General features: G+C 42.6%; 1 protein-coding gene and 1 pseudogene across 2 annotated transcripts in view; one reads left to right on the forward strand and one right to left on the reverse strand.

Moving 5' to 3' along the window:
* si:ch211-266k8.4 (carabin) overlaps positions 1-10,426 on the reverse strand; it is a 49,984-nt gene extending 39,558 nt beyond the window's left edge. The window contains exons 1-8 of the mRNA XM_046347237.1: positions 10,130-10,426; positions 4,168-4,255; positions 3,802-3,909; positions 3,438-3,630; positions 3,201-3,326; positions 2,633-2,756; positions 2,452-2,521; positions 1,480-1,594 (exon numbers count right to left, since the gene is read on the reverse strand). Of these exons, the coding sequence (XP_046203193.1) occupies positions 1,480-1,594; positions 2,452-2,521; positions 2,633-2,756; positions 3,201-3,326; positions 3,438-3,630; positions 3,802-3,909; positions 4,168-4,255; positions 10,130-10,260 (955 nt within the window). The 5' untranslated portion in view covers positions 10,261-10,426. The remainder of the gene's footprint in view (positions 1-1,479; positions 1,595-2,451; positions 2,522-2,632; positions 2,757-3,200; positions 3,327-3,437; positions 3,631-3,801; positions 3,910-4,167; positions 4,256-10,129) is intronic.
* Positions 10,427-16,537: 6,111 nt separating this feature from the next.
* Positions 16,538-25,360, forward strand: part of LOC124034280 — a 33,992-nt pseudogene continuing 25,169 nt past the window's right edge. The window contains exon 1 of the transcript XR_006838548.1: positions 16,538-16,686. The product of XR_006838548.1 is annotated as an aryl hydrocarbon receptor nuclear translocator-like protein 1 (transcript). The remainder of the gene's footprint in view (positions 16,687-25,360) is intronic.

Below are 25,360 nucleotides of genomic sequence, written 5' to 3' on the forward strand. Positions count from 1 at the left end.
CGACTACTAATAATTGGTACTACGAAATTGGGGCGAAAAAGGGGGTAAAATAAAAAATGTATTTTTTTAAAAAGAAGGTTCAAACAGCCTGTTACCAGTGCTCAGCAAACTTGACCAAATAAAAGTTATTTTACAGAAAACAAATTAACAGACCTTCAGCATGCTTATAGGGAAGGGGACTGAACATGCTTGGCACTGATGACTGATGATTTGCTGAAAGAAATTGATAGTAAGAAAATTGTGGGAGCTGTTTTGTTCGACTTCAGTGCAGCTTTTGATGTCATTGATCATAACATGCTGACAAATTAGGCGTTATGGATTTACATCCTCTGCTTTCAGGATTGAGAGTTACCAATCTAATGGTGTACCGCAGGCTAACCGGCTTGGGCCATTGTTGTTCCGTTTTTACAAATGACCTTCCATTGATCTCGACTAAAGCCTGTGTGTCTATGTATGCTGACGACTCAACAGTACACACGTCGGCAACGAATGTCAAATAAATGACCCTTTAACAGAGCTCCAATCAGTTTTAGAATGGTAACAAGCAATAGGCTGGTGCTAAATCATCAAAAACTAATAGCATCGTTATCGGGACAAATCATGCCCTCAACACTAAAAGTGCATTTAAATGTATTGTTGAATAATGTGGCAATTGAGCAAGTTGAGGAGACTAAACTGCTGGGTGTAACCCTAGATAGCAAGCGGCCATGGACAAAACATATACACTTAATGGTTGATCAAATGGAAAAGGTCTGTTCATGATAAGGCGTCGCTCTGCTTTCTTGACAGCTCAGTCGACCAGACAGCTCCTAGTTTTGTCACACCTGGACTATAGCCCAGGTGTGTAGGTCATGTGCGATAAAGGGGGACATGGACCAACTGCAATTGACCTAGAATAGAGCAGCACTTCGATGTACACAGAGGGCAAATGTCAGTAACATTCATATCAATCTCTCCTGGCTCAAAGTTGACGAAAGATTGATTGCTGTTGGTCCTTGTGCGAGGTGTTGATGGTACCGAACGGTCTGTTCAAGCAGTGTGCATGCAGTTCAGATACTCATCGGTACAACACAGGACATGCAAACAGAGGTCTGTTCACAGTCCCCAGGTCCAGACCAGAAACTGGGAAACGCACAGTATTAAATAGAGCCATGACTACATGGAACTCTGCCTCCCCAGGTAACTCAAGCTAGTAATCAAACCAGATAAAAAGAACACCTTACAGCACAACAGGGACTGTGAAGAGACACATCCATTTAAAAAATTGCAATTTGCACTGTATAAGATATTATATTATGTAGGTGGGTGGCCTTGCTCTAAGCTTGTGCGAGCCAGAACAGCTCATAGGGCAGGAGCCATCTCCTGATTCTGAAGTGTGAGGCAGAGGCGAAAAGGTAGTGTGAAAAATGATTACAATAATGTACATAATGACAAAGTGTTTACAGAATCCCAAAGTCTGTACCTCCCTGTTAGTATTACCATGCAACATGATGAGGTCCCATATGGCCAGCACAGAGTCCCAGCAGGGCAGGGAGGTGAACAGGGTTAGGAACCAAGGCATAACAAAATGGATGGATGAAACCCTTACATCCTCCTTAAAGAAAGGAAAGAAGAGAATTTAGGAACAGAAAGTTGCATGTTGAAAACTGACTGAGTTCCATAATAAAATAAACTTTTAAGCAGAGCTCTATCAAGAGTCAGTGGTAAAATGCTGGTCTTGGTACTTCAAATAAGTGCATTTAAGCCGCTGTGGTGTGCAGGCCGCCGGCACTGAATGGGCAGCTTTTCTCTGAGACGCGCTGAGTCAATACCGAGAAATGGAAAATCTCTCAAAAGAGAGTCAAGCAGCAGAGAGGTTTAGTCTCTCATTTAAAGGGGCCTAAGGCTGCAGGTAAAGAGATGGTGGTGGGACTCAAGAGAGCAATGGGATTGTCCGAGCTGGTGAAGGAACTTCCATATTTCACTCACAGACCAGGATTTCATTACTTAGCTAAAACTGTGCTGAGAGGTAGCTGCTTTCAGAGACATCATAGACACACAGCTTCCCCCTTCTGACATAAAGCAGGAGGCATCTGTAAGCAAAGAGCTTTTACTGCTGTCATTTCCAGGATAAAGCTGTGTGACACCAACATGGCCAACCCTCTTTCCGTACATGAGCTCAGACTGTTACTGGGAAGCAGCTGTGAATCTAGTAGTAAAACCCAGTCCCTGAGGACAATGTGCTGCAGTGATGATAATGGTGGCCTCTGTATGAAAGCCATGGGATTTGAGAGAGGAATGCACAGTGGAAGAGTGATGAGAAGAGCCCTACATTTGAGGCATGTTCAGTCACCAAGCAGATTCCCCTCCAGATATCCCTGGATAACAGTTTTTTTAAAGTCCTCTCAATATGAGATTTGTGCCTAAGAGCTACTACAAGTTGTATGCAGAGACCTGGGTCCTCACACTTACTATGTGCTTGGAGAGCTGAGGTTTCCTGTGCTTGAAGAACTGGTGAAACACCATCGCTTGATGCTGGATCCTAACATTAGCAAGCAAAGACCAGTTAAATGCAGTACTTCAGTAAGTATGCTGCTTCATGTCATTAATAAAAATATTCATAATGTGATACGCATTGAAAGGACATTCTCACTTCTCCCCGGAGAGGTCAAACAGCTCTGACAGATATTTAGGCTTCTCTAGAAGAACTCCCAAGGCCCAGAAGGCCTCCTCTTCACTTAGGTGCATAAGAAGCACTGCAGCGATGTATGACATTCCTGATAAAGATATGAACAGTCAATAATAAGGCACTACTAATATGGATAAAATAAGGGAACACACAAACACACCAATGTCAACCATGCAGGTAATTTTTAAACACATGATGTATTATTGGAAATATTTGTGTGATTAGCTTGGCAGCATGGTGCTAGCTCAATGTCTACTTAGACTCTTCTGCCCCCAGGTGGCTGAAGTATGGAACTTAAGATGTTACTACCAACTGCATGGTAGGTGAATTGTTTTTGGATGTCATGAAAGTACATTAACAAGGAATATTGTAATTCAAAAGGATTTGTTTAATGACAAAACTACAGTTATTGCATACATGCATCTGTGCCTCTGTCAAACAGCCCCAGCATTATTTAAACAGTATCGTTCCAAATTGGTGCTTGCTTGCATACCGCTACATGATTGCAAACAGTCAGCTCCCCTTACTGTACCTTGGCTATACCCAATCTTAGGGTTGTACTTTGCGTAGGCGATGAGGACTCGGAAGAGCTTGGCTTGGCCTTCTATTGCCTCAGGACTCTCGCCCATCAGGGTGCGATGGGTTGGGAAGGATCTTTCTGTACAAAGATAAGAGTCAAATGCAATCAGCCATTCATATCCCAGATGTGCAGAGAAAACGTACTGTCAGTACAGAGAAAAGGGGGTCTACAGAATATCCCATAACTCACGCAGATCCAGAGCGATCTGACGAAAGATGGTGACATCTGCACTGGAGTAGGCCAAGTCCGGGGGACAGCGGGAGGGAAGTTGGTTGGACCCCAGGTCATTCTCTGTGTCATTCAAAGTAGCTATGGCTGAGATGATGCCGTATTCACTAACTCCCAGGTCAACCAGGGGCCCTCGGATCTCATCCAAACATTTCTGACATTGAGTGAACACACAACTAAATAAAACAATTGGCCTATGTCTCTTAAATGTGTCACTATAGAAGTAGGCTATGGAGGAGGAAAATTGTTTTGCTTTTCAATAATGCAAGTGCCAGTCTAGAGTGTACTTTTGAAAATGATATGTACAGTGGTTATGGGACTGCACCTGATAGTTAAAAGCACTGGATTCTCTTAGTTTGTCGATGTTGAGAAGGCACTTCCACACTCGACCTCTTAATGCTGGAGGGATTCCCATTCTCATAAACCGTTCGATCTGAAAAGGGAAAGAATGTGGCCAATGTCCTACAAAATACATTTCAAAATAGTGTGATAACTGAAATGTTCCAGGTCTGTTGTAAGATAAACTTTCACTGTGTCATGTGACCACTTGAAGGTGCACCATTTAAAACAAGTCAATAATGCATAGGCTGTTTGGCAAACAACTGCCTAAGGAAGGTCTAATGTAAACATAGCCTGTTCATTTAATATGTTGCAAATGGTGTTCTATAATACATTCAGTAGGACAACATACCTGGCTTCTGCAGATAAAACTGGATCCATTCCAGTAACTAAGAAGCTCACACAATTCCTTCACCCTACGGGCGTTGAGTTGGGGGTAACTGGGAGAGAGACGTCAATAAAAAGACACGAAAATGCATCTTTCTAAGCATAAATTAAAATACACCTAAAGGCTTTAGATAGTCATTCTGACGTGACCTCTGTAGAAGTCAGGGATTTATACTTCTTGCGCCAGCAGCGCAGAGCTGTTGTGAAGGAAGTTGTCAAGGAAGTGAGTTTGTTGATACAGGACCTCTCAATCTCACTGGAATGAAGACCTCCATTCCTGTCATTGCTGAAAGAGATTGTGATAGCTCATCTCAAAATAGGGCTACTTAATGTTAGATCCCTCACTTCCAAGGAAGTTATAGTCAACTAACTAATCACAAATTTGATGTGATAACCCACAAAGGCGGAGGAGTTGCTAACATTTACGATAGCAAATTTCAATTTACAAAAAAATAAAATGACTTTTTTCGTATTTTGAGCTTCTAGTCACGAAATCTATGCAGCCTACTCAATCACTTTTTAAAGCTACTGCTTACAGGCCTCTTGGGCCATATACAGCATTCCTCACCGAGTTCCTTGAAGTCCTATCGGACCTTGTAGTCATGGAAGATAATATTCACATTTTTGGTAACTTTAATATTGACATGGAAAAGTCCACAGACCCACTCCAAAAGTCATCGACTCTGGGTTTTGTCCAACATGTCTCCAGACCTACCTCACTGCCACAGTCATACTCTGGACCTAGTTTTGTCCAGAGGAATAAACATTGTGGATCTTAATGTTTTTCCTCATAATCCTGGACTATTGGACCACCATTTTATGACGTTTGCAATCGCAACAAATAATCTGTTTAGACACGAACCAAGGATCATCAAAAGCTGTGCTATATATTCTCAGACAACCCAAAGATTCCTAGATGCCCTTCCAGACTCCCTCCACCTACCCAAGGACATCAGAGTACAAAAAACGTTTAACCGACTAACTAAGGAACTAAATTGAACCTTGCGTAATACCCTAGATCAGTGGTTCCCAAACTCATAGTCCCTTCAAAACATTTAACCTCCAGCAGCATACTCACTCAAGCAACAGGGTCAGCGCACTCTCAAATGTTGTTTTTTTACAATCATTGCCTGCCACACACACACACACACACACACTACAATTATTAGCGACCAGGGCACAAATAATAATCAATTTAACTCTTTATTTAACCATCTTACATCAGTTAGGACATTACTTTGTGCATGACACAAGTAATTTTTCCAACAATTGTTCACTGACAGATTATTTCACTGTATCACAATTCCAGTGGGTCAGAAGTTTACATACACTAAGTTATGTCATGGCTTTAGAAGCTTCTGATAGGCTAATTGACATCATTTGAGTCAATTGGCGGTGAACCTGTGGATGTATTTCAAGGCCTACCTTCAAACTCCGTGCCTCTTTGCTTGACACCATGGGAAAATCAAAAGAAATCAGCCAAGACCTCTGAAAAAAATTGTAGACCTCCACAAGTCTGGTTCATCCTTGGGAACAATTTCCAAATGCCTGAAGGTACCGCGTTCATCTCTACAAACAATAGTACGCAAGTATAAACACCATGGGACCACGCAGCCGTCACACCACTCAGGAATAACCTGAAAGGCAGCTCAGCAAGGAAGAGCCTCTGCTTCAAAACCGCCATAAAAAAAGCCAGACTACGATTTGCAACTGCACATGGAGACAAAGATCGTACATTTTGGAGAAATGTCCTCTGGCCTGATGAAACAAATATAGAACTGTTTGGCCATAATGACCATTGTTATGTTTGGAGGGAAAAGGGGGAGGCCATCCCAACCGTGAAGCACTGGGGTGGTAGCATCATGTTATGGGGTGCTTTGCTGCAGGAGGGACTGATGCACTTCACAAAATAGATAGCATCATGAGGATGAAAATTATGTGGATATTTTGAAGCAACAGCTCAAGACATCAGTTAAAGCTTGGTCTCAAATGGGTCTTCCAAATGGACAATGACCCCAAGCATACTTCCAATGTTGTGGCAAAATGGCTTAAGGACAACAAAGTCAAGGTATTGGAGTGGCCATCACAAAGCCCTGACCTCAAACCCATGGAAAATTTGGGGCAGAACTGAAAAAGTGTGTGCGAGCAAGGAGGCCTACAAACCTGACTCAGTTACACCAGCTCTGTCAGGAGGAATGAGCCAAAATTCACCCAACTTATTGTGGGAAGCTACTCGAAACGTTTGACCCACGTTAAACAATTTGAAGGCAATGCTACCAAATACTAATTGAGTGAATGTAAACTTCTGACCCACTGGGAATGTGATGAAAGAAATGAAAGATGAAATAAATAATTCTCTAATATTATTCTGACGTTTCACATTCTTATAATGAAGTGGTGATCCTACCTGACCTAAGACAGGGAATATTTTACTAGGATTAAATGTCAGGAATTGTGAATAACTGAGTTTAAATGTATTTGGCTAAGGTGTATGTAAACTTCCGACTTCGACTGTACGTGGTTGCAAAGGGCATCAGTGTCTTAAAGGGCTGACAACTTCCGGTGAAATTGGAGGGCCCGCGCAATTATGGACATGCCTGACAGCTTGAAAGACGTTGAGGACACTACAGTGAAAATGGTGAACTTTGTTAAAGCAAGGCCCCTGAACTCGTGTATTTTCTGCACTATGCAATGACATGGGCAGCGACCATGTAACGATTTTACAACATACAGAAGTTAAAGCGGCAAAGTAAATACAAGTTTTTTTTTATTGAGACTAGCTTAAAGTTGTCTTTACTGACCATAATTTTCACTTGTCTGACCACTTGCATGATGACGGGTTTCTCACACGACTGGCCTTGGCCTATCTGTGTGATGTTTTTTCCTTGCCTGAATCTAGGATTACAGGGACACTCCACAGCTATATTCAATGTGCGGGGACAACATTGAGGCTATAATTAAGCTCTTCCCTGAGCTCTTCTCTGTCTGCATTAACAAGGACAACACACAAGTCTTTCCATCATTGTATGACTTTGTGTGCAAATGAACTCAAGCTTACGGACAATGGCAAATGTAATATAGCGAAGCACATGAGTGAGTTGGGTGTGCAATTACGCAGGTACTTTCGACACAGATGACACAAACAACTGGATTCGTTATCCCTTTCATGCCCTGCCTCATTGAAATTGCAACAAGTGGTTCTGTGAAAATTTCATTTAAATCAGAAGCTACTGCCAGATTTCTGGATTGGGCTGCGCTCAGAGTGTCCTGCCTTGGCAAATCACGCTGTTAAGACGCTGATGCCCTTTGCACCACGTACCTATGTGAGAGTGGATTCTCGGCCCTCACTAGCATGAAAATTAAATACAGGTACAGACTATGTCTGGGAAATGACTTAAGACTGAAACTCTCTCCAATACAACCCAACATTGCAGAGTTATGTGCATCCTTTCAAGCACACCCTTCTCATTAACCTGTGGTGAGTTATTTGTTAATTGAAAATTGTGAATAAGGTTTTATATGCATGGTTAAATAAAGAGCAAAATGATTGATCATTATTATTTGTGACCTGGTCCTATAAGAGCTCTTTGTCACTTCCCACAAGTTGGGTTGTGACAAAAACTCACACTCATTCTTATGTTTAATAAATGTATTGTATAGTGTGTGTTGCAGGCTTACAATGATGGAAACAAAAAAAAATGAGAGTGCGCTGACCCTGCGCTGACCCTGGTGCTAGAGGGGGTACGCAGCTGGAGGTTGAATGTTTAAAGGGGTACAAGACTATAAAAAGTTTGGGAACCACTGTTCTGTTGGATCTGACAATTAATCTTGATGGTTGTACAGTCGTCTCAAATAAAACTGTGAAGGACCATGGCGTTACTCTGGACCATGATCTCTCTTTTAGTTAACATATCAAGACTATTTCAAGGACAGCTTTTTTCCCCCCATCTACGTAATATTGCAAAAATCTGAATATTTCTGTCCAAAAATGATGCAGAAAAATTAATCCATGCTTTTGTCACATCTAGATTATTAGACTACTGCAATGCTCTACTTTCTGGCTACCCAGATAAAGCACTAAATAAACTTAAGTTAGTGCTTAACATGGCTGCTAAAATCTTGACCAGAACCTTGATCAAAATTTGATTATATTACTCCAGTGCTAGCGTCTACACTGGCTTCCTGTTAAGGCTAGGGCTGATTTCAAGGTTTTACTGTTTACCTACAAAGCATTACATGGGCTTGCTCCTACCGATCTCTCCGATTTGGTCCTGTCGTACATACCTACACGTACCGCTACGGTCACAAGATGCAGGCCTCCTAATTGTCCCTAGAATTTCTAAGCAAACAGCTGGGGGCAGGGCTTTCTCCTATAGGGCTAAATTTTTATGGAATGGTCTGCCTATCCATGTGAGAGACGCAGACTCGGTCTTGACCTTTAAGTCTTTATTGAAGACTCATCTCTTCAGTAGGTCCTATGATTGAGTGTAGTCTGGCCCAGGGGCGTGAGGGTGAAAGGGAAGGCACCAGAGCGACAAACCATCCTTGCTGTCTCTGCCTGGCTGGTTCCCCTCTCTCCATCGGGATTCTCTGCCTCTAACCCTATTGCGGGGGCTGAGTCACTGGCGCTCTTCCATGCCGTCCCTAGGAGGGGTGCATCACTTGAGTGGGTTGAGTCACTGACGTGATTTTCCTGTCTGGGTTAGCGACCCCCTTGGGTTCGTACTGTGGGGGAGATATTAGTTGGCTATACTCAGCCTTGTAGGGTAGTAAGTTGCTGATCTATTGATATCCCTCTAGTGGTGTGGAGGCTGTGCTTTGACAAAGTAGGTGGGGTTATATACTGCCTGGTTGGCCCTGTCCAGGGTTATAGTCAGACGAGGCCAGTGTCTCCAGACCCCTCCTGTCTCAGCCTCCAGTATTTATGCTGCAATAGTTTGGGTTGGGGGGCTAGGGTCAGTCTGTTATATCTGGAGTATTTATCCTGTCTTATCCAGGGTCCTGTGTGCATTTAAGTATGCTCCCTCTAATGCGCTGTACCTCTCCCTCCTCCCCTCTCGGAGAAACCTGAGCCCTGGGACCTTGCCTCAGGACTACCTGGCCTGACGACTCCTTCCCAGTCCACCTGGCCGTGCTGCTGCTCCAGTTTCAACTGTTTTGCCTGCGGCTAGGGAACCCTGACCTGTTCACTGGCCATTCTGCCTTGTCCCGGAACTACTGTTTTCGACTCTCTCGAACTCTGAATGCTTGGCTATGAAATGCAAACTGACATTTACTCCTGAGGTGTTGACCTGTTGCACCCTCTACAACCACTGTGATCATTATGATGATGATTATTATTAGACCCTGCTGGTCATCTATGAACATCTTGGCCATGTACTGTTATAATCTCAACCCGGCACAACCAGAAGAGGACTGGCCACCCCTCAGAGCCTGGTTCCTCTCAAGGTTTCTTCCTAGGTTCCTGCCTTTCAAGAGTTTTTCCCGAGCCAACATGCTCCTGCATTGGTTGCGGTTTGTGGTTTTAGGCTGGGTTCTGTATAGGACTTTGCGACATCGGCTGATCTGAAAAGGGCTTCATAAATAAATGTGATTTGATTTACACTATCAAGGTTTGTATCAATATAAACTTTTTTTTTATGATTTCTAGCTGATTTGAAAAATAAGGTTCTTATATTTCCTAAACCGTACTGCAAGTGATGCATGTCAATGTTCAGAACGAGCATCAGGGATGTGAAAACTCTCCCTACAGAACACGCCTTTGAACAATGACTATGTGTAATGGAACGGAGGGTCGTGATCAAGGGCCACATCCAGTCTAGTCCTGTCCAACAAAAACAGGCTAAAAAACATTGTTGATAAACCTGCATCCAATCTTAAACCGTGATTGTCATTCATGAAATGCAATTGAATGTAAATAAGCCTACCTGTAATCGTGACATCGGTGTTGAAGTTTTTGTTCCTTTCTTTTAGTCTGGGCAAACCCGAATTCGTCAAACACCAAACCCTCAGTAGCGCGTCTTTTAATTGAGCATGTGCTGCTTCTTCTTCTACCCATTCTAATTTGTTACTTTGTAACTGTTTCAAGGACTGTGCATGAAATGTTATGCGGTTCGCTACTTTGTTTCTCTGGAACACTGTCAACGTTCAAACACCGCGCCCGTTATTTCAGTTTACGTCATTCACAACTGACAAATGAAAGTGGGGTGTATTCAAGATCCACAACTGCTTCAAACGTTCTGATGTGTGGCCTACTGAGCAATGTTTTCTCCGAATTAGGCCAATATCTCATGAATTTTGATGATTTGTTAGAATTAAAACATTGTATCTGTACTATCAAATAAATTGGGCCTTTGTATCTTGTAGCAAACAGTGGCGGTGCAATGACCCTTGTGTAAAAGTTGGAGTTCTTGAATGCCCCCTTATGGCTTTAGACAGTCCAAGGTGTTGTGAATCATAATCTAGGTTGGGAAATTTCCAGCAGTATAAAAGCCAGACTTTTACTATCCTTTAAGGAAGATGTGATGTGAGTTGGAATCGCAAATCACCACCTTCCTGGCATGTGTGTAGTAATGCACTGCTCAAAGGGGTGGTATTATTATTTTTTAAAGGCTATAGGTGCTAATTAAACCCTCAGGTAGCCATTTTGAGCAAGACTGCAGGCTCCAAAGTGAAATTCTATCCCGACAACAACATGCATTGTGATATGTTTGGAGTTTGCTCAATTTCATTCAAAAGTATTGAGAGGCATGCCTAATTATATGACACTGCAGTTGTTTGTGTCTGATTACGAGGCTTGACATTAAACACAAATGACAGCGTGAAATTGACACATTACAAAATGACAGCAGGAAATTGTTAATTTGAATTTAATGCATATTTTATTGAAATGTGGAACATGAATTGCATCATTCAAGTCATGAGTGTGTCCCGAAGTTAATGGGTTTATTGATCCCCTCGCCATTCGATGGAAGTCAGCGTTTCATCAGCCACACTTGACAACAGAGGGTCCTCTGAATGAGTTGGTAGGGGTGAGGGGGTGGTTTGGGATTCCCCATAAGTATAGTCCACAGAAACCTGCTCTCCTTGTTCCTGGCCACTTATTCCCATGAGTGTTGCAAAACATTGTTTTTGTTTGTTTGTGAGTAAGTTAAATCAATTGCTTCATCAGTTAACACATGGGACTATTGTCTTGTACATATTAATGGGTTTTTAATATGGAAGATCTGTTTTAGCATTTGTAAACCAAGACTTGAAATAAATTATTGCTACATTGCTGATGTAGTTCTCTGATTTGTGTTTCCTCTCAGTGCTTTTATTACTTTAGCTCTGACTCTGGATCTCTCCTCATAATGGGGCGGCAGGTAGCCTAGTGGTTAGAGTGTTGGACTAGTAACGGAAAGGTTTCAAGATTGAATCCCCGAGCTGACAAGGTAAAAAACCTGTTGTTCTGCCACTGTTCCTAGGCCATCATTAAAAATAAGATTTTTTCTTAACTGACTTGCCTGGTTAAATAAAGGTAAAATAAAAATGTAATAAAAAATCATACAAAAACTTGGCATAATAAGGCTACATTGTATTCATATTCAAATTCCCCATGTCACACTTGCTGGGTTTGAACACAGTTCACTCGCCAACCATCCACAACACCAAAAAGTCCCTCTCCATTTTGGGAGGCACGTTCTGTCTCTTTACTGTTATGAGACCCATGCATCTTTGACCCTGTAAACACATTTTAAAGATCTACAGTAAATGGGATGCCAGCCCATTTCTCACACAAGCGTAGCAAATTCAGAGGGCTGTCCATCTGGGCAACTCGGATCGCAAACACATGTTGTGGCCCAATACCTAGCCATTTAGCTATTGCCTTACTACATCCCAATTGTCAAAAGTGTATTTCTCTCCATCTCCTCTCTTGATGCACTGATCTGGAAACCCAGGCTAGATTAATGGGAAATTCCACCACCTTTCAAACACATTTTGATTATGTCCAGCACAATACAATATTTTTGTCCACATACTTTTGTTAAAATACAAAATTATGTGGACACCTGCTAGTCGAACATCTCATCCCAAAAGCATGGGCATTAATGTGGAGTCAGTCCCCCCTTTGCTGCTACAACAGACACTTTCCACTAGATGTTGGAACATTGCTCCAGGGACTTGCTTCCATTCAACCATGAGTGTTAGTGAGGTCGAGCACTGCTGTTGGGTGATTAGACCTGGCTCGCAGTCGCCATTCCAATTCATCCCAAAGTTGTTCGATGGGGTTGAGGTCAGGGCTCTGTGCAGGCCAGTCAAGTTCTTCCACACCGAACTCAACAAACCATATCTGTATGGACCTTGCTTTGTGCATGGGGGCATTGTCATGCTGAAACAGGAAAGTTAGAAACACAGAATCGTCGAGAATGTCATTGTATGCTGTAGCATTTAGATTTTCTATCACTGGAACTAAGAGGCCCAGCCCGAACGATGAAAAACAACCCTACACCATTATCCCTCTTCCACCAAACATACGTGTTCCACTGCCCCAGAGTCCAATGGCGGAAAATTTAACAACACTCCAGCCAATGCTTGGCATTATGCATGGTAATCTTGGGCTTGGAAACCTATTTCGTGAAGCTCCTGACGAACAGTTCTTGCGCTGACGTAGCTTCCAGAAGCACTTTGGAACTTGATAGTGAGTGTTGCAACCGAATACAATTTTTACATGCTATGTGCTTCAGCACTCGGCGGTCCCGTTCTGTGAGCTTGTGTGGCCTACCACTTCACGGCTGAGCCGTATGTCTAGGTTGTTGCTTCTAGACGTTTCCATTTCACAATAACAGCATTTACAGTTGACTGGGGAAACTAGCAGAGCAAACTGACTTGTTGGAAAGGTGGCCATCCTATGACAGTGTCACATTTAAAGTCACTGAGCTCTTCAGTACGGGCAATTCTACTGCCAATGTGTGTCTACAGAGATTGCATGGATGTGTGCTCGATTTCATACACCTGTTAGCATCGGGTGTGGCTGAAATAACCGAATCCACTTGAAGGGGTGTCCACATACTTTTGGTCAAATCATGACATCAGTGATCTTCAAGTCAGAGCTCTAGAAAGATGTTCAGGTTTACGAATTGGAATCTCTAGATGGATAACAGTCGAAAGGTATTTTTTCTAGTTGGACCTAGTTTTTTTTTTTGTTCCCATTTGTCTTGATCGCACTGAAGTCAGATCCAAGTTCTGAGTTACGAGTTCCCAATTGTTTTGAATGTGGCATTCTTTTTTTATTTTAAAGGTGGACTATGCAGTAATCTCTCCGCCATACCCTGGTTGCTAAAATTCAAATTGTTCGCCTAATTTCAGTTTATGTGACAAAACAAGCATAGAGAATGTAGAGAATATTGTACCATCTAAACCACTGTGAATGATCTTTTCAATGAAAATAATATTTTATTTTCAGTTGCTTGAAGCTGGTGTACAAAACTGAATGTAAAAGACAAAAAAAACATTTAAGAATGGGAAGCATAGAAATAGCGCATATAGAACAGATCTACAACTTATTAAATTTGCTTTCAATAATAATGACAGATTTATAACTGTCATTAAAAAGTGACATATTGCAACTTTAATGTACCCTGTGTTGTCAAAGACAAGCCTTTTTTAGGACCTTTCTTTTTCATCTTTTGAACCACAAATCATGGAAACGCACCGTTTTCACATATGTACAGTCCTGGCCAAACGTTTTGAGAATGACACAAATATTCATTTCCACAAAGTTTGCTGCTTCAGTGTCTTTAGACATTTTTGTCAGATACTATGGAATACTAAAGTGTAATTATAAGCATTTCATAAGTGTCAAAAGCTTTTATTGACAATTACATGAAGTTGATGCAAATAGTCAATATTGCAGTGTTGACCCTTCTTTTTCAAGACCTCTGCAATCCGCCCTGGCATGCTGTCAATTAACTTCTGGGCCACATCCTGACAGGTGGCAGCCCATTCTTGCATAATCAAGTTATGGAGTTCGTCAGAATTTGTGGGTTTTTGTTTGTCCATCCGCCTCTTGAGAATTGACCACACGTTCTCTATGAGATTAAAGTCTGGGGAGTTTCCTGGCCACGGACCCAAAATATCAATGTTTTGTTCCCCGAGCCACTTAGTTATCATGTTTGCCTGATGGAAAGGTGCTCCATAAGGCTGGAAAAGGTATTGTTCGTCACCAAACGGTTCCTGGATGGTTGGGAGAAGTTGCTCTCGGAGGAAGTGTTGGTAACATTCTTTATTCATGGCTGTGTCCTTAGGCAAAATTGTGAGTGAGCCCACTCCCTTGGCTGAGAAGCAACCCCCACATGAATGGTCTCAGGATGCTTTACTGTTGGCGTGACAAAGGACTGATGGTAATGCTCACTTTGTCTTCTCAGGACAAGCTTTTTTCCAGATGCCCCAAACAATCGGAAGGGGGATTCATCAGAGAAAATGACTTTACCCAAATCCTCAGCAGTCCAATCCCTGTACCTTTTGCGGAATATCAGTCTGTCCCTGATGTTTTTCCTGGAGAGAAGTAGCTTTTTTTGCTGCCCTTCCGGACACCAGGCCATCCTCCAAAAGTCTTTGCCTCACTGTGCATTTAGATGCATTCACACCTGCATGCTGCCATTCCTGAGCAAGCTCTGTACTGGTGGTGCCCCGATCCCGCAGCTGAATCAACTTTAGGAGATGGTCCTGGCGCTTGCTGGACTTTCTTGGGCGCCCTGAAGCCTTCTTCACAACAATTGAACCGCTCTACTTGAAGCTCTTGATGATCCGATAAATGGTTGATTTAGGTGCAATCTTACTGGCAGCAATTTCCTTGCATGTGAAGCCCTTTTTGTGGAAAGCAATGATGACGGCACGTGTTTCCTTTCAGGTAACCATGCATGACAGAGGAAGAACAATGAATCCAAGCACCACCCTCCTTTTGAAGCTTCCAGTCTGTTATTTGAACTCAATCAGCATGACAGAGTGATCTCCAGCATTGTGCTCGTCAACACTCACACCTGTGTTTACGAGAGAATCACTGACATGATGTCAGCTGGTCCTTTTGTTGCATGGCTGAAATGCAGTGGAAATGCTTTTTGGGGATTCAGTTAATTTGCATGGCAAAGAGGGACTTTGCAATTAATTGCAATTCATCTTATCACTCTTCATAACATTCTGGGGTATATGCAAATTGACATCATACAAACTAAGGCAGCAGACTTTATGAAAATTCATATTTGTGTCATTCTCAAAACTTTTATGTATTTATTTATTTAACCTTTATTTAACCAGGTAGGCAAGTTGAGAACAAGTTCTCATTTACAACTGCGACCTGGCCAAGAATAAATCAAAGCAGTTCGACACATACAACAACACAGAGTTACACATGGAATAAACAAACATAAGGTCAACAATACAGTAGAAAAAGTCTATATAGAATGTGTGCAAATGAGGTAAGATAAGGCAATAAATAGGCCATGGTGACGAAGTAATTACAATATACCAATTAAACACTGGAGTGATTGATGGGCAGAAGATGAATGTGCACGTGGAGATACTGGGGTGAAAAGGACCAAGATAAATAAATAAATACAGTATAGGGAAAAGGTAGTTGGATGGGCTAGGATGCTTTGAGGTTGAAAAGTGGGCATTATGCCCTTTAAGTGAATGATGTCTACTACCAGGTATATGATTCAACTGTTATGTGCAGATGGGAAGAAGGAGAATACAGGGGAGGAAGCCCTTCCAGACCATCGAGGATCAGCCCAGGCCAGTGAAGACGTTCCAGTGAGGGGGTTCGATTAATATCGCCCGGGCGCCCGTTGTAGGCATGTTTTACAAGGGTGAAAGTTAATTTCATTCGTTTTGGAACCGGGCTGTCTCCCAGGTGCCCCATTCACAGTTCACAGAGAACAAAGTGACGTAGGAGCACGAGTAGGATTATGTGTTTTCACATGCAAAATGGATTACTTTTTAGATTTATGATTGATTCTCAAATGAAAACCAGTTAGAAAATTCTAACATGTATTTTATGGAAAAGAGACGTAGAACAGTATTTTATGGAAAAGTTTGTTTCTGGACGATGCATCATGCTGCCTTGTTGAAAAAATGACCAGGCCGCTTCTCCCGACCCACCGTCGCCGATGACGTAACGCCCGGTTCCCCGCGGTTTAGCATAATCGAATCAGCCCATTGCCATCGGCCGGGTCCCACCTCGGAAAATATTAGCACTCTGTAATTGGAAGGCAGTATGTCCGTTATCTTTTCCTGTTCTCAATCGTTTTCTGATTGGTGAGAGAAAAGACGTAGTGTCGTCCTCTTGTGCAATTGGTTTAGAAAAACTAGGTTAGTGGTGCACTGGTCATGACGGAGGGAGAAAGTAGGTCACAGACAGAGTAACGTTACCGTTTTATATCACAGTTCACGTAACATTAGACAGAGGGGTCCATTAGATGGAGATGTCCTAGCTAGTTCATGTCATGTAAGTAGATACAAAATATTTTCAGCATGTGTCGTGATGACTAATGGCTAGTTGCATAGCTAGCTATATATCGCGGTGCTAGTTGGCTAACGTCTGCTAACTAACGTTACCTTAGATAACAATATTAATTTAGGGATAGCCAAGTTAGGACAATGTGAACTTAACGTTTCGCTGTAGTTAGAAGTGTCTTAGATGAAAGTGTATTTTGGCTGTGGACTGAAATATCCAAGCCTAGAAGCTTTTTTGTTGTTGTTGCTGGACAGGGGTATCATAGTTGGATACGTCATTAGTTGGATCTAGCTGGGCTCGTTAATAATAGTGTGGAACTGCAGCCCGTAATTTGAGGCGTTCCTGCATGTGAGCGTTCCCCCATGTGGGCGTTCCTTCAATTCGGGGCAATCCTGCATGTGGGCATTGGAGGCAACCATAGCTGTATGGATCTGTGCAAAACTGCAACAGTAAGTGTATTTTTTTATATATATTTTTATATTTGAAGGATAATTTCTTGTTGATGAAAGATGAGGGCCATATGTTTAGAAAGTCATATCTCAAGCAATCATTATTGATATTTCTAGACGTTAAAACGGCGTCGGGATTGTAAATTCACATGAGCCAATCGTGGGCAAAGCCAATGGCTGAAAACGGTAATGAGAAGGCAGAATGCCCCCAAGAGTTTGAGTGAGCTAGTGGAAACCCAGCTTGGCTGTCTGAAAGTGACACACGAGGTGGTCCAGTCACTAACAATAAAAGTAGCTAAAGGGGCAATATTCCCACATGCAAATAGAACCTGATTGCATTCCATGACATCTATAGCGACTTTATATCTGTATCATTCATACTAACTAAATGCTCAAGGAATGGTGTTAGCTACCTGCTGAGAGAGCATTATTTGTAACTTAAAATATATATATTTTTTGAAGCTATAGGCCTACATTTTCTAATGACACAAATCAGTGGTGTAAAATACTTCAGTAGTACTTTAAAGTATTTTTATTTAAATAGTTTTTTTGGGTATCTGTACTTTCACTATTTTATATTTTTTACAACTTTTCCTCCACTAGATTACTAAAGAAAATAATATAGTTTAATTCAACCAAAAAGTGCATTTTCAATGCTTAACAGTAGGGATGCACGATATATCGGTGAACATATAGGAATCGGACGATTATTAGCTAAAAATGGCAACCTTGGTATCGGCTGATGTCTAGTTTAACACCCGATGTGCAAAACCGATGTCAAAGCTGACGTGCATACCTAAACTCAGCAAAAAAAGAAACGTCCTCTCACTGTCAAATGTGTTTATTTTCAGCAAACTTAACATGTGTAAGTATTTGCATGAACATACCAAGATTCGACAACTGAGACATAAACTGAACAAGTTCCACAGACACGTGACTAACATAACTTGAATACTGTATTCCGGAACAAAGGGAGGGTCAAAAGTAACAGTCAGTATCTGGTGTGGCCACCAGCTGCATTAAGTACTGCAGTGCATCTCCTCCTCATGGACTGCACCAGATTTTTCCTTTCTTGCTGTGAGATGTTACCCTACTCTTCCACCAAGGCACCTGCAAGTTCCCGGACATTACTGGGGGGAATGGCCCTGGCCCTCACCCACCGATCCAACAGGTCCCAGGCGTGCGCAATGGGATTGAGATCCGGGCTCTTCGCTGGCCATGGCAGAACACTGACATTCCTGTCTTGCAGGAAATCACGCACAGAACGAGCAGTGTGGTTGATGGCATTGTCTTGCTGGAGGGTCATGTCAGGATGAGCCTGCAGTAAGGGTACCACATGAGGGAGGATGTCGTCTTCCCTGTAACACACAGCGTTGAGATTGTCAGCAATGACAACAAGCTCAGTCCGATGATGCTGTGACACCACTCCAGACCCTCTACCTCCAAATCGATCCCGCTCCAGAGTATAGGCATCGGTGTAACGCTCATTCCTTCGACAATAAACGCAAAACCGACCGTCACCCCTGGTGAGACAAAACCGCGACTCGTCAGTGCAGAGTACTTTTTGCCAGTCTTGTCTGGTCTAGCGACGGTGGGTTTGCCCATAGGCAACGTTGTTGCCGTTTATGTCTGTTGAGGACCTGGCTTACAACAGGCCTACAAGCCCTCAGTCCAGCCTCTCTCAAATCAAAGTTTATTTGTCACGCGTGCCGAATACAACAGGTAGAACTTACGGTGAAATGCTTACTTACAGGCTCTAACCAATAGTGCAAAAAAGGTGTTTAGTGAACAATAGGTAAGTAAAGAGGTAAAAAAAACAGGCTATATAGAGTAGCAAGGCTATAAAAGTAGCGAGGCTACATGCAGACACCGGTTAGTCAGGCTGATTGAGGTAGATTGTACATGTAGATATGGTTGAAGTGACTAGGCATATATGATGAACATATATACGCAGCAGTGAAAATAGGGGTTGGGGGGGAACACAATGCAAATAGTCCGGGTATCCATTTGATTACCTGTTCAGGAGTCTAATGGCTTGGAGGTAAAAACTGTTGAGAAGCCTTTTTCTCCTAGACTTGGCACTCCGGTACTGCTTGCCATGCGGTAGTAGAGAGAACAGTCTATGGCTGGGGTCTTTGCCAATTTTTAGGGCCTTCCTCTGATACCGCCGGGTGTAGAGGTCCTGGATGGCAGGCAGCTTAGCTCCAGTGATGTACTGGGCCGTACACACTACCTGCTGTAGTGCCTTGCAATGCTCTCAATGTTACAGCTGTAGAACCTTTTGAGGATCTCAGGGCCCATGCAAATCTTTTTAGTTTCCTGAGGGGGAATAGGCTTTGTCGTGCCCTCTTAATGACTGTCTTGGTGTGTTTGGACCATTCTAGTTTGTTGTTGATGTGGACACCAAGGAACTTGAAGCTCTCAACCTGCTCCACTACAGTCCCGTCGATGAGAATTTGGGCATGCTCAGTCCTCCTTTTCCTGTAGTCCACAATCATCTCCATAGTCTTGGTTACATTGAGGGATAGGTTTTTATTATGGCACCACCCAGCCAGGTCTCTGACCTCCTTCCTATAGGCTGTCTTGCTGTTGTGTCGTCTGCAAACTTATTGAATGGCCATGTTGACCATGTTCTGTTATAATCTCCACCCGGCACAGCCAGAAGAGGACTGGCCACCCCACATATGCTCTCTCTAATTCTCTTTCTTTCTCTCTCTCGGAGGACCTGAGCCCTAGGACCATGCCCCAGGACTACCTGACATGACTCCTTGCTGTCCCCAGTCCACCTGACCGTGCTGCTGCTCCAGTTTCAACTGTTCTGCCTTATTATTATACGACCATGCTGGTCATTTATGAACATTTGAACATATTGGCCATGTTCTGTTATAATCGCCACCCGGCACAGCCAGAAGAGGACTGGCCACCCCACATAGCCTGGTTCCTCTCTAGGTTTCTTCCTAGATTTTGGCCTTTCTAGGGAGTTTTTCCTAGCCACTGTGCTTCTACACCTGCATTGCTTGCTGTTTGGGGTTTTAGGCTGGGTTTCTGTACAGCACTTTGAGATATCAGCTGATGTACGAAGGGCTATATAAATACATTTGATTTGATTTGTTTGAGTCGTGCCTGGTCATGCAGTCGTGGGTGAGCCGGGAGTACAGGAGAGGACTGAGCACTAACCCTGTGGAGCTCCAGTGTTGAGGATCAGCGTGGCAGATGTGTTGCTACCTACCCTCACCACCTGGGGGCGGGCCCATCAGGAAGTCCAGGATCCAGTTGCAGAGGGAGGTGTTTAGTCCCAGGATCCTTAGATTAGTGATGCGCTTTGAGGGTACTATGGTGTTGAACGCTGAGCTGGAGTCAATGAATAGCATTCTCAAGTAAGTGTTCCTTTTGTCCAGGTGGGAAAGGGCAGGGGGGAGATTAGGAGATTAGGATAGGATAGATTAGTAATAGGAGATTGCATCATCTGTTGATCTGTTTGGGCAGTATGCAAATTTAAGTGGGTCTAGGGTTTCTGGGATAATGGTGTTGATGTGAGCCATTAACAACCTTTTCAAAGCACTTCATGACTACGGACTTTAAATAAAAAACATCTGGTAGGCTCGTGTCACTGGGCAGCTTGTGGCTGTGCTTCCCTTTGTAGTCTGTAATAGTTTGCAAGCCCTGCCACATAAGTCGAGCGTCGGAGCTGGTGTAGTATGATTCAATCTTAGCCCTGTATTGACGCTTTGCCTGTTTTGATGGTTCGTCGCAGGGCATAGAAGGATTTCTTGTAAGCTTCCGGGTTAGAGTCCCGAAAGCGGCAGCTCTACCCTTTAGCTCAGTGCGAATGTTGCCTGTAATCCATGGCTTGTGGTATACTATAGTCACTGTGGGGATGATTTCCTCGATGCACTTACTGATAAAGCCAGTGACTGATGTGATGTACTCTTCAATGCCATCGGAGGATTCCCGGAACATGTTCCAGTCTGTGATAGCAAAACAGTCTTGTAATTTAGCATCTGCTTCATCTGACCACTTTTTTATAGACCAAGTCACTGGTGCTTCCTGCTTTAATTTTTCCTTGTAATCAGGATAGAGTTGTGGTCGGATTTACCAAATGGAGGGTGAGGGAGAGCTTTGTACGTGTCTCTGTGTGTGGCGTACAGGTGATCTCAAAAAAATGTCCCTCTGGTTGCACATTTAAAATGTTGATAGAAATTTGGTAGAACTGATTTAACTTTCCCTGCATTAAAGTCTCCGGCCACTAGGAGTGCCGCCTCTGGGTGAGTGGTTTCCTGTTTGCTTATTTTCTTATACAGCTGACTGAGTGCCGTCTTAGTGCCAGCATCTGTCTGTGGCGGTAAATAAACAGGCACAACAATTATAGCTGAGAACTCTCTAGGCAGGTAGTCATACCTCGTGTAATTTTATGTCCAATGATTGCATGTTGGCGAGTAGTTTTGAAGGTAACAGCAGCTTTCCCAGTCGCCTTGTCCGGGTCCTGACCAGGCATCTGTCTCTTTGTTCTGTACCTGGGTCGCTTCGTCTTGCAAATAATGGGGATCGGCCCTGTGGGGTGTTTGGAGAATGTCTTGTGCGTCGTCCTTGTTGTAGATAAAATCTTCATCTATTCCGAGGTGAGTGATTGCTGTCCTGATATACAGAAGCTCTTTTTTTCCCCATAAGATACGGTTGCAAAAACATTATGTACAAAATAAGTTACAAATAACGCCAAAAAACCCCGCATAGTAGCACAATTGGTTGGGCGCCTGTAAAACTGCTGCCATTTCTAACGGCGCCTATTGCGGACAGTCTGGGCACTGATGGAGGGACTGTGCGTTCCTGGTGTAGCTCGGGCTTAAAAGCAGCTAAAATTGTAAATATCGGTTATTGATATTGGGTTTTTGTTTTGGCAAGGAAAATATCGGCTATCGGTATCGGCCAAAAATGTCATATCTGTGCATCACTAGTTGACAGTGCATGTCCGAGTTAAAACCAAGCCATGAGGTCAAAGGAATTGTCCGTTGAGCTCCAAGACAGGATTGTGTCGGCACATATCTGGGGAAGGGTACCAAAATATTTCTGCAGCATTGAAGGTCCCCAAGAACACAGTGTCCTCCATCATTCTTAAACGGAAGACGTTTGGAACAATCAAGACTCTTCCTAGAGCTGGCCACCCAGCCAAACTGAGCAATCGAGGGAGAAGGGCCTTGGTCATAGAGGTGACAAAGAACACAATGTTAATTCTGAAAGAGTTCCTCTGTGGGGATGGGAGAACCTTCCAGAAGGACAACCATCTCTGCAGCATTCCCCCAATCAGGCCTTTATGGTTGAGTGGCCAGACTGAAGCCACTCCTCAGTAAAGGAAACATGACAGCCACTTGGAGTTTGCCAAAAGGTGCCAAAAGGCACCAAATGACTTTTTCAGCGGCAGGGACTTTGAGACTAGTCAGGATTGAGGAGGAAAATAAACGGAGCAAAGTACAGAGATCCTTGATTAAAAAACAAAAAACAACTCAGGACCTCAGACTGGGGTGAAGTTTCATCTTCCAACAGGACAACGACCCTGAGCACACAGCCAAGACAACGCAGGAGTGGCTGTGGGACAAGTCTCTGAATGTCATTTAGTGGCCCAGCAAGAGCCCGGGCTTGAACCCGATTGATCATCTCTGGAGAGACCTGAAAATAGCTGTGCAGTGACGCGCCCCATGCAACCTGACATAGCTTGAGAGGAATGGGAGAAACTCTCCAAATACAGTTGTGCCAAGCTTGTAGCGTCACACCCAAGTAGACTCAAGGCTGTAATCTCTGCCAATGGTGCTTCAACAAAGTACTGAGTAAAGGGTTTGGATACTTATGTTTTGCTTTATCTTGGCCAGGTCGCAGTTGTAAATGAGAACTTGTTCTCAACCCACTTACCTGGTGGAATAAAGGTGACAAAATAAATAAATGTGGACTATGACTGCTTGCTAGTGTACTGTACCTAACCAAACAATGCTGCTTTTTTGACAACTTTGGCTGGCAGTTTTTTGACTCCGTAAAGCATGTTCATTGCCAGTGAGTTGTACTTTGGCAGGGTCCAACATTGTGTCCGAATACCGGTGATTTATTTGGTAACATGTTACACTCACATGTAATACTCACATGTAATGCTCCAAACTGCCTTTTTGCATTTTGAATATCCTTGACGTGTTCCTGGCATGATGGATCATTTCTAAGACTTCTGTCATGACTGTTGGTTGTATATCCATGGACCATGGAATAAGCTTTCTATGGAATGGAACTACTCTGTCCTCAGCTGTGCCTGGGAGCCATTCTGTGATTATATCCTCAGAGACCATGCTTTAATCAAACTAGGCTATCCATTGCCAATACTGTAAGTAGGCAGCTGCATGCAATAAAGGAGAGAAATTGAGCCGGTGAGGCTGACCCAGTTTTCTGCTTCGCGTTGATCATGACACAGTGGTTTTCCCAGTGCTTTGTCCCTCTCCCTCAGAAAACACTAACAAGAAGTGCTTTTCTTTTTCAGGCCAGGAAGAAATTACTTTCACACGCCTTTTTAAACTACTGTCGAGCGTGACCTCGAAAGGCCTAAAATAGCCATGAATTAATGGTTGGCTAAATGGAATAAGATGAATGGAATAGTATTTTGCATGTATGATCCATTCAATAAAGACTCTAACCCTCCTGATTTAATAATAACCTACAGTATATTATGTGACCATTAATTAATGTTCAGTTCAAGACCACTTTAATGTGAAATTGCTTTTATGCTGACATCCTTCAGTCTTTTCCACAAGCACATGGAGTAGCCAGCCAGGATCCCCCTGACCAAGGGGGTCTGGGGTGGCTTGCACCTCCAGGTTAAGAATTGTTTTGCTGAACAAACTCTTGGTGGCCTCTGGTATATTCAAATGCCTTGATTACAACCAAAATACACAGCAAAATTATTTTACATTTTAGTAGACTCTCTTATCCAGTCCAACTTACATGCAAGCACATGCATTTTCATAATTTATTCCCTGTAATGGTCCCCTTTGAGAATTGAACCCAGGCATTGCAAGCACCATGCTCTACCAACTGAGCCACACTTTATTCAAATATTGAATACTTTATTGAGTTTACCTCTCAGATTGGATTTGTTTTTGTGTGCTATTGTGTTTACATCCTAAATTACTGAAAATGTATGAATTAAGTGTATTGTTATTTTGGGGGATATTGTCTTGGCCTATTGCATCAGGACTATTTTCTAAGTAGCAGAACATTTAACCTGTCTTCTCTTGAGATTCAAGTATTTTACTGCAATATATGAATTGCCACAATTATGTGTGTTCTTCAAATTATATATTTGAATTAATCAGAAAATATAAAATGCATGTAAAGGTCATTTTTAATCAAACAAATTGTGTGATGGGTACTTTTTTCAAATGACAAAATGGGTCTGTAAATTAAACAGAACAGATGCTCAATTAATTTCTGGATCCATACCTGTTCAGAGAAGAGGGTGAACAACATCAGTTAAATTAGTGAAAGAATTAACAATTGTTTGCAACTCTTTGTGAATTGCAGTATGTCATTAATACATTTTTAAAAAACACTTAAACAACTCACTCAGATGTCTTCTTAAAGAATCTTGTAAGAGTCTGCAGACTTTGTCAGATGTCAAGCTTCCTTTTTAAGAGGCATTTTCTCAGCTATCTGCAATACAGGTATGATTGAAAAATGAAGCAGGTGTTAATCATGGGCTTTGCTACACAGAAAGCAGCAGTTGACTACTCCATTGTATTTGAAAATACTGTGTAAGTATAATTAGCTTTTAAAACAATAAATTCTGTTTTGTTTTTATATTTTGGACCAGAGTAAGGCTCACTCCTCTAGCCTACCTATTGTTCCTGCAGTGAGGAAGATTCTTTGGTTTTCATAATTTATCTGCAGATATTCACCAAAAAGCCTACCAGTATGCAAATTAGGGAGCCAAATAAACTGCTCTCTTACTGATGCGATTTGGATCTGGCAAGTCCTAATGGACTTCATATCGAAAAAATACAAACGAGAACTTTAGTTGTTCTGCAGGCATTATCATGGATGTCATAAGGTGAATGCACCAATTTGTAAGTCGCTCTGGATAAGAGCGTCTGCTAAATGACTTAAATGTAAATGTAATGGACATAACTATGATTTATGAATGACAAGGATATGAGATCGACTTAATTCAGTCAGTTGGACACCATTTA

Source organism: Oncorhynchus gorbuscha, linkage group LG01 (genome assembly GCF_021184085.1).
Source record: "Oncorhynchus gorbuscha isolate QuinsamMale2020 ecotype Even-year linkage group LG01, OgorEven_v1.0, whole genome shotgun sequence".
In the NCBI taxonomy this organism is placed as follows: Eukaryota; Metazoa; Chordata; class Actinopteri; order Salmoniformes; family Salmonidae; genus Oncorhynchus; species Oncorhynchus gorbuscha.